This window comes from Homalodisca vitripennis, chromosome X, assembly GCF_021130785.1.
Source record: "Homalodisca vitripennis isolate AUS2020 chromosome X, UT_GWSS_2.1, whole genome shotgun sequence".
Lineage (NCBI taxonomy): Eukaryota > Metazoa > Arthropoda > Insecta > Hemiptera > Cicadellidae > Homalodisca > Homalodisca vitripennis.
Window position 1 is genome coordinate 7,851,831 of NC_060215.1, and position 17,684 is coordinate 7,869,514.

The window sequence follows — 17,684 nt, forward strand, 5'->3', positions numbered from 1 at the left end:
TGTTTATTATGTAATAACTCAACATGCGTTAGGTTTTTCATATCATTCACGACTGTTGTTTTTCCATCAACTTTAACTGTCATGATAATAAATTATGGGGTAAGCACACTAAAACAGCTTAAATTGTGCGCCAGTTTTTCAGATAGCGGCCATACGGGAACAACAATAACTTTAACGACCAACTGACAAACAGTTGTTATTTGTACAGTACGACAAAAATGTTTTTTTATATAATTACCTGTCTGCACTACATCATTTCAGAGAAAAAAATGAGCTATAGACCTGAAATTGTTATGCAAATTCATTAAATTCTTTTATGTGATGTTTTGCAGTACTCCTATCTTATACTATAAAGGTAGGAAGTAATATATACTAATATAAATTTTATTTAATTTCTTCTTAGCCTGAAACTAAGTACATAATTCATTATTGTTTTATAAAATTTCAAAATGTTATTGAATTCCATAAAAATAATTGTATATCTGTGCTATACTGTACACAATATGTTGTTACACAGTAAGTAGGTAGTCTAATTCTTATGTCAACTGTATTTATAGACTAATAATATTGAATGGACCTTTGTCAATGCTATGTATATAGTCGGATGACAGTAAAAGATTTTGACTTTTACTTGACATGATTTTTGGCTAATGCTATTAATGAGACTGATTTCTTGAAAGGAAGAAAATAAACTAGTTGATGTTTAAATTGTCAGACTGAGGCAATTTAACTCAGTATACGAGGTTGAAATTTCGCACCATTGCGAATTGTATTTAATGTAGTTAAAATATAAGTATATAAGGCACTACACCATATAACCTCATTCCCACTCGTTTCTGTATCGTTAAAATCACTTCCGCTTCCACAGTATGACAGACTTTTGCGATAGAATATATCTTGATAGAAACTCGTATAAATTTTATAGCAACGTGAATAATCAATATCGGTATAGTGGGAACGTCGTGTCATCAAGCTTATTCACGTTACTAATAAATTAATTGGTTCTATAATACCATGGAACATTGTATTATTGACCATTCAAAATCTTGTAACGGTCATAACTACCTCGTATTCTCCAGGCGTTCCAAATTATGGAAATGCGCTCAGCGCACGATTCTCTCTAATTTCTCAACTCTTTGATTCAAGATAGTCCGATATGTTGATTTGCAGCGGTATACTTTTAAATGTGAGAGTAGCAGACAGTGTAGAAGTGTAGAAGGTGACACAGTAGGACGGATGGACCAGGCTCTCGTCTTGTATGGTGAACTCCTCTAATGACTTGCTCACCGTGAGCAAGCTGGACAGTCCACGACGCCTCTCCTGCCCAACAGAATGGCTAGAAGAAGACCGGGAGTAAGTATAGCAAACATACGACTTTAAAACCACATAGAGAGCATTTCGACTATCCGGACGCAATCTGCTGTGGTTGAATCGTTTGACATAGAGCGATAAAATAAATTGTAACCCTGATACATTTCATACGGCAAACGTCGTAAATTGAATCTAACGCATTTAACATACAGGATAATCCCAAATATGAGAGTCACAGGTTCGAATCTTCCAAAATTTCAAATAGTAAGATAGGTCTTGTGTTACATCATTTTAACGTCTTTAAACAAAAGTTTTGAAAATATTTTAAGTCTTATCCAAATGGCAGGAAATTGTATACTTTTGTACTGTAAAATGGCACGAGATAAGCTTTCAAACAGTACATCGCTTGATTATTTTTGCAAGTTTTTCGTACAGCACGAAAATTTTCAAATTCTAAAAACTTTGCAGATATATGCACAAAAAGATATAAGTGAGAACATTGGTCGTGTGGCACATTAAGTTATATTTCGTTAAATAAGAAACATTAAAAAATTAAACTTTATTTATATCTCTTCTAGTTTACGCATTATTTGGAAAAAATTAGTTCCTTAACTTTCACAATTTAGATTTCAGTATAAAAATGATATTAAAAATTTATTAATTATTTATATTTGAATTCATGGGTTCCAGGTAATGCAAAATGTTTGCCTTTACTTTGAATTCACATTTGTATACGAATTTCCAAATGTACCTACAGTAAGTAAGATTTCATCACCGCCTACTAATTCTATGAACTGCATTTATAATTAGTCTATCGTGTCCTATCAAGTTGTGTGGTTTTGTAGGATAAAAAATGTCTTTACTCCTTCCTCAAAGAAAGTAATCCTTGCAGGTATGTCCGGAAATCAAATTGGTAAATGGCTCCTCTGTCAACTCATCTTCCGGGGAATTCCCGGTTGTCTTGCATTTACAGTAAGTGCAAAATCTTGAAGCAACCACACGCTTTGCCTGACTCTAGGAGTAATTCATAAGCACTTCTGAAAACATATTTATTAGGAAATCTTTGTACACTGCTCTAGATAATGCACCTTGAAAGAAATGAGGACCAATAATTAGATTTGTGAATTTACCACACTACTTGCCCAAGATCCAATAGTCAACCTCGCGCATCCAGTGAGGATTTTCAAATTCCTAATAGCGCATATTTTGGCAGTTACTTCAGCATTGCTGCGAAACATAGATTTATTACACCATAATAAATGTTGGAATTACTAAAGGTTTTGATGAATTATGTCAGTTCCCCATAGACAAAAGAAAATATTGTACAGGTAATCTTCCTCCAATAAATCCTGATGCATAAACATCCTAAAAACATTCATTTTATGAACTTGCAGTATGCTTTAAATATATGCTGGCCTTAAGCCAGAGACAAAAAAAATCTGCGGATTTGCTCGAGAGGAGTTTGTAAAACAACTACTATAATCTCGAGACTATAACTTCTCACTCGTAACTGGTCTTACATTTTTTTATTTATCGTGGTGAGGTTGCACTAGGCTAGTCTTCGTATCAAAGCTCTTAGACATTGGAATGTTTGCCGTGCTCACGGGGGGGGGGGGGTGCTCACGCTCAGAACACCACTCTGCGTACAAGCGAGTACGGTAGCAACTAAAGTTCTGAACACATTATTACAAACTTATGGAAAGCTTCAACATTCGTGAAATTCATTTCCAAACCAAATGCACGTGCCTTATATATCACAAATAGGCAAACAGTACAAAATGGAAAAATAAAACTGAACATTTGCACTTCTAAAGGTATTCAAAAGCTTTACAAAGTGAAACAAAGACAACAGACAAACATACGTTATCTTATCAGCTGTATTAAGGTTTGTACAAAGATAATGAAAGACGTTGCAATGGATCTTGTGTAATTATCCACTTCTCTTTCATAAGTATAGAACTTCTGGACTTATCATAGTATAGTTAATTTTTCTAATTACATTTTAATAGTACATTACTACGTTATCATACATATTTCACTAAATTTGATCAATTGTTTTTTATTAGTATAAGTTGTAAACTATAAGAGGTATAAATGAAGTCAACAATGTTTTAAATGTTCCTTTTGTAACAACCTTTAACTTGATGTGGAACACGACCAATGTACTTATTTAAGATATTTTGGGCACGGGACTGCAAGGATTTCCGAATTTTGAATTTATAAACCCTTCTCACTATAGGTGCAATACGTGTAGAAGACTCGGTTGCTCCACCGTGCTTTAGGATCGTGTCAGTTAACATAGTGCACTCAGTTATACACCTGATGAGGCAATGCCTCTTCACCTAGATTGCACTACATTTTGTAGTCGAAACGATGCAAAGAGTTAATTTATAAACCCTTCTCACTATAGGTGCAATACGTGTAGAAGACTCGGTTGCTCCACCGTGCTTTAGGATCGTGTCAGTTAACATAGTGCACTCAGTTATACACCTGATGAGGCAATGCCTCTTCACCTAGATTGCACTACATTTTGTAGTCGAAACGATGCAAAGAGTTAATTTATAAACCCTTCTCACTATAGGTGCAATACGTGTAGAAGACTCGGTTGCTCCACCGTGCTTTAGGATCGTGTCAGTTAACATAGTGCACTCAGTTATACACCTGATGAGGCAATGCCTCTTCACCTAGATTGCACTACATTTTGTAGTCGAAACGATGCAAAGAGTTAATTTATAAACCCTTCTCACTATAGGTGCAATACGTGTAGAAGACTCGGTTGCTCCACCGTGCTTTAGGATCGTGTCAGTTAACATAGTGCACTCAGTTATACACCTGATGAGGCAATGCCTCTTCACCTAGATTGCACTACATTTTGTAGTCGAAACGATGCAAAGAGTTAATTTATAAACCCTTCTCACTATAGGTGCAATACGTGTAGAAGACTCGGTTGCTCCACCGTGCTTTAGGATCGTGTCAGTTAACATAGTGCACTCAGTTATACACCTGATGAGGCAATGCCTCTTCACCTAGATTGCACTACATTTTGTAGTCGAAACGATGCAAAGAGTTAATTTATAAACCCTTCTCACTATAGGTGCAATACGTGTAGAAGACTCGGTTGCTCCACCGTGCTTTAGGATCGTGTCAGTTAACATAGTGCACTCAGTTATACACCTGATGAGGCAATGCCTCTTCACCTAGATTGCACTACATTTTGTAGTCGAAACGTTGCAAAGAGTTAATTTTAAGATTCTTCGTTCTTCGTCACCGACTATTCTTAGATCCCTTCAGACGAACATTAATCCAGATTTCAGGAATCAAGTCTACGACAGTTTCAGATTTCAGATGTCGCACGTAAGAGGGAGGTGAATTTGAGCTAAACTCATCATTCGCAAGACTTTGCACAAAAAAGTGTAGCGTTTAAAAACCTTTAAAATCATATGCCACATTACCTATGTTGCTGTTTGATAATGAACGTGTGACCCTCATTTTCGGGTACAGGCTATTTTAAATGTGACGAAAACAATTTTGTGACGCTCACCGTATGCAATTTACTAGGGTTACTCTATGTCAAACGGTTCAGCCGCAGTACGTTGCGGACGGGTTGTCTGAAACACCCTGTACAATGTATATCCTTGATATTTAATTATTTCCATTCCCGGTCATTGACTTACCAGGACCAGTTGTATGTAAGATCGCGGGGATGGACGTTACATAACAATATTTCCTCCATTTTTACACTGGTATAACCGATACGAGGGTTAATCGGAATTACCATATCCACAACTCCAGATCGCTGGCATTCCTCATTACCCACGAATACATTCAACATTCTTAATTAGTGATCACACTTTACTTTGACTCCAACTTTTTTTCAACACTAAACATTGTGTATTTATAATTTTCTGTTCTTTTATTGATATTATGAATAGTTTTAAAATATAAAATAAAAAAGTTGATCTTTAATGTTACGAAAACGAATAAAGAGAATACCAACGGGTTGCGTCAAGCTATTCATGTTTTAGTTTCATTTCTAATGATGAGCCTCAAAGAGGGAAGAAGCTAATTGGGGAAAGGTCATCCTCCCGCTTCAAAATACGTCATAAAGTAGGACTCTTTGACCCGGTATGATCCCCAGTTTCCTTTACTACCTCCTTTCGTTATAACATTAGCTGGAGTAGAAGTTATAATCATTCCACATACGTTTTCGATCTCTAACCGTCAGAGAAGTAAGTAAATATTTAAAATTAATACGTAAATTTCACTTGCACTATTTATAAAACAGGCTCCAAGATGTATATTATATATGTAGGCCCTATTTCATATAAAAATCTGAGTATTACAAATAAATGATTGTGTTTTGGAGGAGGTGCTACTTTACTCTAATTGGTCATTACTGGTGGCTCTCGAAATAAATTATCTAACGAAACATATTCGATATGAGTATTAGAATTCAAGTGTGGTGTTCTGTATGTTCTAATGCGGAGGTGCTACTTTACTCTAATTGGTCATTACTGGTGGCTCTCGAAATAAATTATCTAACGAAACATATTCGATATGAGTATTAGAATTCAAGTGTGGTGTTCTGTATGTTCTAATGCACTAATGTGTTCGCTCATTATCTAATCGTTACTCTTCACAAGAAACTCTAATTATAAAATATTTAGTAGGGGATATTAAAACTAAATATATTTAATCCAAAGGGAATTCTACTTCACTCGATATTTAATTTTTACTTAAAAAACGCCTGGCTTAAAAATATTTAGCACGCATATTAATACTAAATATTTTTATTCAAACGGGCATGCTACTTCACTCAGTATTTAATCGTTACCATAAACAAGAAACTCTAATTTAAAAAGATTGGTATGCATATTTAAAATAATTTTTTTTCCATAGTGAGTCTTAATTAAAATTAGTATTTAGTTGTTACGATAAAATTAAATTGGCCAATGTATACATATGTGATAAAAAAACTTTCAGATACATCCCGTTCTTATGGTTTATTTGCTTTACTCAAAATCTTGTTTTATTTTTAAATCCCAACATTAAGTGTCTGATATAAACATGTTTGCTATGTTTATTACAGTTAAACCTTTATTTACAGCTTATTTATATTATTGTGTTTTATTTATAGTGCTACTCTTCTCACTAAAACAGGTATTTAATTGTAATCAGTAACCTGAATACCGTGATATAAACATGTTTTGATATAAATCGGGTGTTAATCTATCTTTTCTAAAGAAAGTGCTTCATCACTGATGTTGTATATTAATTTTGCCTTTGAAGATCAAGTAATAGTAAATGTTTGTTTAGTGTATTATATAAATAAGTGTATTCAGGTGATTTTTGTTCCTCTTAAATTAGTATTATTTACTAATTATATCTCTTAATAAATGAACAACATATTCATATTATCCTGAACTGAAAAGGGAAATCTTCTTTGCTACAGTCCATTGAGTCAATTTCCACTTAGCGTTCAAGTTCAGATTAATTAAATTTAAAAATGTTTTGACACGTAATTTTAAAAACAATATTTCTGTTCTTAAATAAAGGACTAAATTAGTCCTCTTTACATTATACAACAACATTAAAAATAATTTACATGTCTTTAATAACCACAACCAACTATGTGGGAACAAAACAATAATGTTTAAATGTAGTGGTATCATTAGACCACTCCCTTACTTAGTGATGGTTTCACGTAACTATCGGTTTAAGCAGCAGTGACCAGTTATGTTAGAATAAAACGGCAAAAGTTTATATTTAGTGGTATCATTACACTACTCCCTTACTTATTTATGATTTCTCGTAACTATCGGTTTAAGCAGCAGTGACCAGTTATGTTAGAATAAAACGGCAAAAGTTTATATTTAGTAGTATCATTACACTACTCCCTTACTTATTGATGATTTCTCGTAACTATCGGTTTAAGCAGCAGTGACCAGTTATGTTAGAATAAAACGGCAAAAGTTTATATTTAGTAGTATCATTACACTACTCCCTTACTTATTGATGATTTCTCGTAACTATCGGTTTAAGCAGCAGTGACCAGTTATGTTAGAATAAAACGGCAAAAGTTTATATTTAGTGGTATCATTACACTACTCCCTTACTTATTTATGATTTCTCGTAACTATCGGTTTAAGCAGCAGTGACCAGTTATGTTAGAATAAAACGGCAAAAGTTTATATTTAGTGGTATCATTACACTACTCCCTTACTTATTTATGATTTCTCGTAACTATCGGTTTAAGCAGCAGTGACCAGTTATGTTAGAATAAAACGGCAAAAGTTTATATTTAGTGGTATCATTACACTACTCCCTTACTTATTTATGATTTCTCGTAACTATCGGTTTAAGCAGCAGTAACCAGTTATGTTAGAATAAAACGGCAAAAGTTTATATTTAGTGGTATTATTTATTGATGATTTCTCGTAACTACTCCCTCCGTATTGATGATCGTAACTATCGGTTTAAGCAGCAGTGACCAGTTATGTTAGAATAAAACGGCAAAAGTTTATATTTAGTGGTATCATTACACTACTCCCTTACTTATTTATGATTTCTCGTAACTATCGGTTTAAGCAGCAGTGACCAGTTATGTTAGAATAAAACGGCAAAAGTTTATATTTAGTGGTATCATTACACTACTCCCTTACTTATTTATGATTTCTCGTAACTATCGGTTTAAGCAGCAGTGACCAGTTATGTTAGAATAAAACGGCAAAAGTTTATATTTAGTGGTATCATTACACTACTCCCTTACTTATTTATGATTTCTCGTAACTATCGGTTTAAGCAGCAGTGACCAGTTATGTTAGAATAAAACGGCAAAAGTTTATATTTAGTGGTATCATTACACTACTCCCTTATTTATTGATGATTTCTCGTAACTATCGGTTTAAGCAGCAGTGACCAGTTATGTTAGAATAAAACGGCAAAAGTTTATATTTAGTAGTATCATTACACTACTCCCTTACTTATTTATGATTTCTCGTAACTATCGGTTTAAGCAGCAGTGACCAGTTATGTTAGAATAAAACGGCAAAAGTTTATATTTAGTGGTATCATTACACTACTCCCTTATTTATTGATGATTTCTCGTAACTATCGGTTTAAGCAGCAGTGACCAGTTATGTTAGAATAAAACGGCAAAAGTTTATATTTAGTAGTATCATTACACTACTCCCTTACTTATTTATGATTTCTCGTAACTATCGGTTTAAGCAGCAGTGACCAGTTATGTTAGAATAAAACGGTAAAGTTTATATTTAGTAGTATTATTACACTACTCCCTTACTTATTGATGATTTCTCGTAACTATCGGTTTAAGCAGTAGTGACCAGTTTTAGAATAAAATGGCAAAAGTTTATATTAGTAGTATCATTACACTACTCCCTTACTTATTTATGATTTCTCGTAACTATCGGTTTAAGCAGCAGTGACCAGTTATGTTAGAATAAAACGGCAAAAGTTTATATTTAGTAGTATCATTACACTACTCCCTTACTTATTTATGATTTCTCGTAACTATCGGTTTAAGCAGCAGTGACCAGTTATGTTAGAATAAAACGGCAAAAGTTTATATTTAGTAGTATCATTACACTATTCCCTTACTTATTGATGATTTCTCGTAACTATCGGTTTAAGCAGCAGTGACCAATCAAGTTGGAATAAAACAGTAAAAGTTTACATTTAGTGGTATCACTCACTCACTTATAGATGTTTTCTCACAACTATAGGTTTACTGAATTGTAAACTATATGATCATAGAATTTTATTTATAAAGAAGGAGAAATTCTTTTTATAATAACAAAATTAATGCACAAAAGTACTATTTAAATTTAAAAATTAAAACTTGCTGGGGTTAATTACGTTGACTGCATTTTTAGTGATTTTATAAGTTTTTAATTTTACAATCAGTTTAGTGGTTCGAATAAAATCGTTTTTTCTCCGCCCGGCCTGCCACAGCTACGCCTTGCCTCCTGGCATTCGCAATCCTCGTCTCTTGCTTACAAATTGTTCAAATGTAGTCGACTGTCATATCCTTCGTTACACACCTATCTGAGAACCGGAAAACTATATCATTATTGCAATTAGGTTTTATGTTATAAATATTTATGTTTAGCTATGATGATTAAACCATTGTGAGGTAACTTTTAAGTTTCAAAATAAACTTATTCTTTTTGATGAGTGAATTATTTTTTACTTATTGAAAACTATTACATAAACTTATATGTCAGTACAGTATTGTCAAGCAACAAATTATATTAATTAAAAAATATACCTATCTAATCGAAAACAGTAAAGAAATAAAATGTAGTGTTTTTTTCTTAATCCCTTTTTTACGAAGTAACGTTGTATATGCTCAATTAATGGGTTGGTGGTTTTGGTCAAATAAAATATTTTTGTCTCAAATCATTTGACGTTTGATAGCAAAGGTCTTTTGAAATTGTAATTTGACGCAATATTTAGGTTATAGCGTCAGACTATTTCAATTTCAATTATATGATTAAGTTAATCAACAATATGGAAGTAACTATTGTGATAATGACATGATTGGCTCTTTCTTGGATAGACTACGGTGGGTGCTATCCGGACTAAGCACCAAAACACATTAAACTTTTTAAAATTTAAGTTCGATTTTAATTTTAATTTTCGTTCTATAAATACCCTGCAGACAGATATACAGACAGACGGACAAACATTGTTGCCAATCCCCGAGTTACAGGCCCCGCTTACGCGAAATCAATAAATTGAAACATTACACTCAATTTCGATCGGTTACGGGAAATCCCTATTAATGATAACAATGCTTACTTAAAACTGAAGCAAGACAAAGAAGTGCTGTTTTTCTTAAAACATTATTTCTGAATTGAACCAGTAAACCCTAGAGAAAGTTGAATACTCAGTACGGCTTGACAGGTAGATTTTTGTGCTTAGTTCCACAGTCTTGTGAATTGCATTTTGCGATAAAATAAGTTATTTCTCAGAAGCGGACACTGCTTCCGGTATCCCTCTCCCCCTCCCCCAACGCCTCAAAACATTCCTATCCCATCAAGAAAACAGTAATCGGAATCAATTTCAACTCGCAAGCCACTAATTCATTACAACCTCCCAAATATAATTATTACAAATAATATATATTTTGAAATGCCGAGACTTCGGCTTCATTATTTGTACTTGTGTATTAGATCTCATTCAACATGGAAGTACCCGTTATATAACCTGGTCCTTCCCTCCTCCTCGCAACAACATACACACTAGTACCTGATAACTCCCCAGACCAAAAATTACAAATGTGATCTACAAATACTACAATACGTTACTGTCGTTCACTCAATTTTCCTGTATAATATTTTGTTATGAAAATGGAAGGCCTTGGACTTGTACAGAGTGTGTAGAGATGTTATTTACCGATTCCTTCGATCGACGTACATACTGATACGTATCAGGAAAAATGTATTGTTATTGCAGTTGTTAAGTTTTGCTACAAGAGAATAAATTACTGTCAGGAGGCACAGCAGCGCCAGTGAGAACAAAAAACATACCGGTCGAACTTATCAACGAATTACAAATTTCAAAATTTAAATTATCGTCCAAGAAATGTCTACCTACATATTTTCAAATGAAAATTTTTAAAAGGAGCTGTGTACAGTAATTGTTTTAATATATATATTATAAATATATTATTATATAAAATTACTGTACACATATTCTATTATTAAAATCTTTATATATATATATATATATATATATATATATATATATATAGAAAATTTTGTGATTGTATAGTTTCAATACCAGATACTAGTCAAAAAAATTCAAATCGATTGAAAATTAAAGGGGAAAAGCAGATGAATAAATTAAACACAGAGGTGCTGCCATCCGTTGTTTAAAGGATAGATTTCGTAAACGTTTCCTGTATGTTTTAGCCTGAAATGTTTAAATGTAGTGATATCATTTGACTACTCCTTCACTTAAGTGATGTTTTCTCATACCTTATTCAAACTACCCATTGGAATTGTTTGTAATCATATTAAACATATCCAGTTCTGAATGACCAGAAGAGGTCTTTTCTCGTAACTCTTAAGTAGAAAAATCGTAATTTAGAAATGTGAGAATAAGAAAATTAAAACGAACTTCCAAGCCTTAACGAAACCCCTGTTTACTTCTAGAGATCTTTTCTCGCACCCTTTGAACCTAAAATCACTAGTAAAGGCATTTGGTTTTAGAAAATTAAAATTAAATTTTCTAAATATTAAATGCTCGATTTTTGACTCAAAATGGTCTTTTATGTACCTCTTAACCTAAAAAACGTTAATCTTTAGATGTCCCGAACATAATATTACTACATTAAAACGTAGCATCTGAAGATACCACTGCTTAACTTTAATTAATCTCTTCAAGTAACTCTCAACCTAATAAACTTTAATTTTAAAATGTTTCCAACATAACATTACGATATTAAACCTTACTCTCTGAAGATACCGCTGCTTGACGTCTGGCAATCTCTTCAAGTATATCTCAACCTAATAAACTTTAATTATAAAATGTTTCCAACATAATATTACGATATTAAACCTTACTCTCTGAAGATACCGCTGCTTGACGTCTGGTAATCTCTTCAAGTATATCTCAACCTAATAAACTTTAATTTTAAAATGTTTCCAACATAATATTACGATATTAAACCTTACTCTCTGAAGATACCGCTGCTTGACGTCTGGTAATCTCTTCGAGTATCTCTCATCCTAATAAACCTATTAATTTTAAAATGTTTCCAACATAATATTACGATATTAAACCTTACTCTCTGAAGATACCGCTGCTTGACGTCTGGTAATCTCTTCAAGTATATCTCAACCTAATAAACTTTAATTTTAAAATGTTTCCAACATAATATTACGATATTAAACCTTACTCTCTGAAGATACCGCTGCTTGACGTCTGGTAATCTCTTCAAGTATATCTCAACCTAATAAACTTTAATTTTAAAATGTTTCAAACATAACATTACGATATTAAACCTTACTCTCTGAAGATACCGCTGCTTGACGTCTGGCAATCTCTTCAAGTATATCTCAACCTAATAAACTTTAATTATAAAATGTTTCCAACATAATATTACGATATTAAACCTTACTCTCTGAAGATACCGCTGCTTGACGTCTGGTAATCTCTTCAAGTATATCTCAACCTAATAAACTTTAATTTTAAAATGTTTCCAACATAATATTACGATATTAAACCTTACTCTCTGAAGATACCACTGCTTGACGTCTGGTAATCTCTTCGAGTATCTCTCATCCTAATAAACTTTAATTTTAAAATGTTTCCAACATAATATTACGATATTAAACCTTACTCTCTGAAGATACCGCTGCTTGACGTCTGGTAATCTCTTCAAGTATATCTCAACCTAATAAACTTTTAATTTTAAAATGTTTCCAACATAATATTACGATATTAAACCTTACTCTCTGAAGATACTGCTGCTTGACGTCTGGTAATCTCTTCGAGTATCTCTCAACCTAATAAACTTTAATTTTAAAATGTTTCCAACATAATATTACGATATTAAACCTTACTCTCTGAAGATAACCGCTGCTTGACGTCTGGTAATCTCTTCAAGTATATCTCAACCTAATAAAACTTTAATTTTAAAATGTTTCCAACATAATATTACGATATTAAACCTTACTCTCTGAAGATACTGCTGCTTGACGTCTGGTAATCTCTTTCGAGTATCTCTCATCCTAATAAACTTTAATTTTAAAATGTTTCCAACATAATATTACGATATTAAACCTTACTCTCTGAAGAAGATACCGCTGCTTGACGTCTGTAATCTCTTCAAGTATATCTCAACCTAATAAACTTTAAATTTTAAAATGTTTCCAACGATATTAAACCTTACTCTCTATAACGTCTGGTAATCTCTTCAAGTATTACTCAACCTAATAAACTTTAATTTTAATGTTTCAAACATAACATTACGATATTAAACGTACTCTCTGAGTTACCGCTGCTTGACGTCTGGCTCAACCTAATAACTTTAATTATAAAATGTTTCCAACATAATATTACGATATTAAAACCTTACTCTCTGAAGATACCGCTGCTTGACGTCTGGTAATCTCTTCAAGTATATCAACCTAATAAACTTTAATTTTAAAATGTTTCCAACATAATATTACGATATTAAACCTTACTCTCTGAAGATATGCTCTGGTAACGAGTATCTCTAATTTTAAATGTTTCCAACATAATATTACGATATTAAATTTTAAAATCAAGTATATCTCAACCACTTTTAAAATGTTTCCAACATAATATTACGATATTAACCTTACTCTCTGAAGATACCTGCTGACGTTGGTAATCTCTTCGAGTATCTCTCAACCAATGTTTCCAACTAATTATTACGATATTTAAACCTTACTCTCTGCTGCTTGACGTCTGGGTCTACTTACTCTCTAAGTATATCTCTTCGAGTATATCTCAACTAATAAACTTTAATTTTAAAATGTTTCCAACATAATATTACGATATTAAACCTTACTCTCTGAAGATACTGCTGCTTGACGTCTGGTAATCTCTTCAAGTATATCTCAACCTAATAAACTTTAATTTTAAAATGTTTCCAACATAATATTACGATATTAAACCTTACTCTCTGAAGATACTGCTGCTTGACGTCTGGTAATCTCTTCGAGTATCTCTCAACCTAATAAACTTTAATTTTAAAATGTTTCAAACATAACATTACGATATTAAACCTTACTCTCTGAAGATACCGCTGCTTGACGTCAGGTAATCTCTTCAAGTATCTCTCATCCTACGAAATTTATTTGTAAAAATATGGAAATATTTTATTAAAATGTGTATTTTTCTAAAAGGGCCTCTGCTTTACTTCAAGTAGTTTATTCTCATAATATGAACCATAAATAAATATTTCAAATCGTTAACTACAGCTATTTACAATAAAATGTTTTCAATGGTACTGCTGTTTGATTTCAACAGTGTCTTATCATTTACTTCTCTACTAACAATTCGTATTGCAGTATTGCAGTATTGATGGCATAAGAAAAATAAAACTAAACTGTGCTATCCTGAAGACAACATGTTTTCATAGGACAAAATTATTAGAATCATTAAATATTGCTTTTTAGGCGAAACAAGGTTTGCACCTCAATTTTTATTGTATTTAGGTACTTGTTAGCACCTACCGTAGCATGTCCAATAAAGAGCTAATATCATGTCATTATCACATATTTTACTCTCCACTAATTTATAACATTTCATACAAGTGAAATCGAATTAGTCTGGCGCTATAAATTAAATATTGCGTTTAATTTAACCAAACGCTAAATTGTTTGAGACAAAAATATTATATATCATCAAAACTATCAACCCATTAACTGAGCATATACGCGTACACCGTTACTACTACAAAAGCGAATAAGTAAAAACACTCAATTTTATTTGATTACTGTTTTCGATTAAATATTTTTTAATTAATAAACTTTTTTGCTTCACAATGGTGTGCTTATATCCAAACAAACTTGTATGTTGTTTATGTAATAGTTTTCAAGAAGTGAGAAATAATTCACTAACCAAATAGTATAATTTTATTTCGAAATTTCAAAGTTACCTCACAATGTTTCGATCGCCATAGCTAAACATAAATATTTATGACATAACATCTAATTGCAATATGAGGTAGTTTCCAGGTTCTGAGAAAGATGTGCAATGACAGTTAAGAGCAAGTACTCAACTAAATTTGAACAATTTTTAAGCAAGAGACTATTCTCCATAACCAATTTTTAGTTTGCACACTGTTATATGTTGCTAGTATTTGTATGTTTGTGACAGTGCATTTAATATCTTTCCACTTACAGTATAATCCAAACTTTTTTAATTAAATACATGATGTTAGTGTTCAAAGCTACAAATTTCTTAAATCTTCTAAAATCTTGGATTTTCTTCATTTTTACAACTATATGGTGCTGATTCAAATTTAATATCTATTACAATTATTTTATCAACTTTTGAACACAATGCTAATTTGTTTGCAATGACTGTGCACAACAGATTATAGATTCTAATATAAATTATCTTTCGGAATTGTGTTTTATCTTCCAATGGAGAACTCTTAAAATTATTTATATTTAAATGCTTATCCATATCACTTTTATTGATTCCTTTATATTTAACTGGATTTGTATTTTTTTATAATTGTATAAATACAGTTTCGATCTCAATCAACAAAAGTTCTTTTAATATTTCACCATTCAATTCATCTTTTAATTTGCTATAACTTTCTTGCTTGTAATTGAAACATTCATTATTCTTTGGATAATCTCTAATTACATGTATTAAATTCATCTAAATGTTCTTTTATTGTTTTATGAGTATCTTGTTTCATTTCAAAAAATAATCATCTGTGGCCATGAAACAAAAACTCACTCATACATTAACAATTGTGAAGATATAAAACTACAAATCCGATATAAATGGATTTGTTATGTTTATTTACTTTTTTGTACATGTGTAATACTTATACAATTGTCTTATAATATGTTAAAGCATGTAACATTTTTTTCCTCGCTTGACGCATTGAAATTTCTTAATTTCTTAGGTTATTTTAACATCTATTTCTTAGTTTTTCATACTTTTTAAAATTGCATTGTTTATAACTTACAAAAATATTTTTTTAATCACTTTTGGCTCAAGTTTTCATACTTCCATTAAAATCTATATATTCTTTCATATCTTATTTTAGATAATATTTTTAATTTCTTGAGTGAACGACGTCTTCAGTTTCATAAAGAAGAGTTAACAATAATTTATTTTTGTAATTTTCTAGAGCAACTAGTAGACTTTTATGAACTTTTAGTAATTTTTGGTTTTGATATTCCAAAACAACTTAAAGAATATATTCATAACACTCATCACCAGTAAGTTGTAAAATTGTTTCTTTCTCTTCCTCAGTTGTGTAAGTTTTCGGATTCATCCATTTTATACGATCACAAATAAATTTTGTGAAAGCTTCCAATCATAAAGATTACTAGCATCAAGAAATAGTGAGAATTTGTGTGGTTTTGTTTCATCCAAAACTTTTAAATATTTATTAGTTGGGTTAGCATATATTTTAATACATCGAGCAATTCCACCTTTAATCCCTTTTTCAATCATTAATACATACTATAATCATGAACCAATTGTAACTCAATTTTGGTTACTTTTATCTTTGTATCTCAATATAGACTTGGAGGAGTCAAGCAATGTACTGGATTCTATTTATAACAAATTTATCTAAAACTTTAAATATATTTGCTAACAATGAAACATCCTGAATATTGTATAATTATAAATAAGTGCGTACAAATGTAACTTTTAATTTGTTCCATACACTTATCTTTGTATCACAATATAGACTTGGAGGAGTCAAGCAATGTACTGGATTCTATTTATAACAAATTTATCTAAAACTTTAAATATATTTGCTAACAATGAAACATCCTGAATATTGTATAATTATAAATAAGTGCGTACAAATGTAACTTTTAATTTATTCCATACACTTAAATATATTTGCTAACAATGAAACATCCTGAATATTGTATAATTATAAATAAGTGCGTACAAATGTAACTTTTAATTTATTCCATACACTTATCTTTGTATCACAATATAGACTTGGAGGAGTCAAGCAATGTACTGGATTCTATTTATAACAAATTTATCTAAAACTTTAAATATATTTGCTAACAATGAAACATCCTGAATATTGTATAATTATAAATAAGTGCGTACAAATGTAACTTTTAATTTGTTCCATACACTTATCTTTGTATCACAATATAGACTTGGAGGAGTCAAGCAATGTACTGGATTCTATTTATAACAAATTTATCTAAAACTTTAAATATATTTGCTAACAATGAAACATCCTGAATATTGTATAACTATAAATAAGTGCGTACAAATGTAACTTTTAATTTGTTCCATACACTCAAATATGTTAGTTTACACATACACACAGAAAAGTTTTCACCTGTTAAAATTGAATAGAAATCTTTAGTTTTGAATTCTTCAGTACTATAGACCTTTTTAATGCTATCAATTAGTAAGAATATATTCATATACCTGAAAGAATGCTAAAGTTTTCTTTTTTACCACTTAGTTACCTTTGTAGAATTTAATTAAAATTGAATAATAATATTAAATAGAGTTATTAATATTTTTTAAATAATGGCGATTCACATTTTTGCTACCTTTTCTGTAGATGAAGTCATTAATCTCAATATATCTAGGAATGAAAATTATATTAAACTCACATCCATAACCTGAATTTACGTAAT

General features: G+C 31.3%; 1 protein-coding gene across 1 annotated transcript in view; it reads left to right on the top strand.

The window, feature by feature from the left end:
- Window positions 1-1,258: 1,258 nt before the first annotated feature.
- LOC124369348 overlaps window positions 1,259-17,684 on the top strand; it is a 170,568-nt gene continuing 154,142 nt past the window's right edge. The window contains 1 exon segment of the mRNA XM_046827325.1: window positions 1,259-1,353. Within this exon segment, the coding sequence (XP_046683281.1) occupies window positions 1,259-1,353 (95 nt within the window).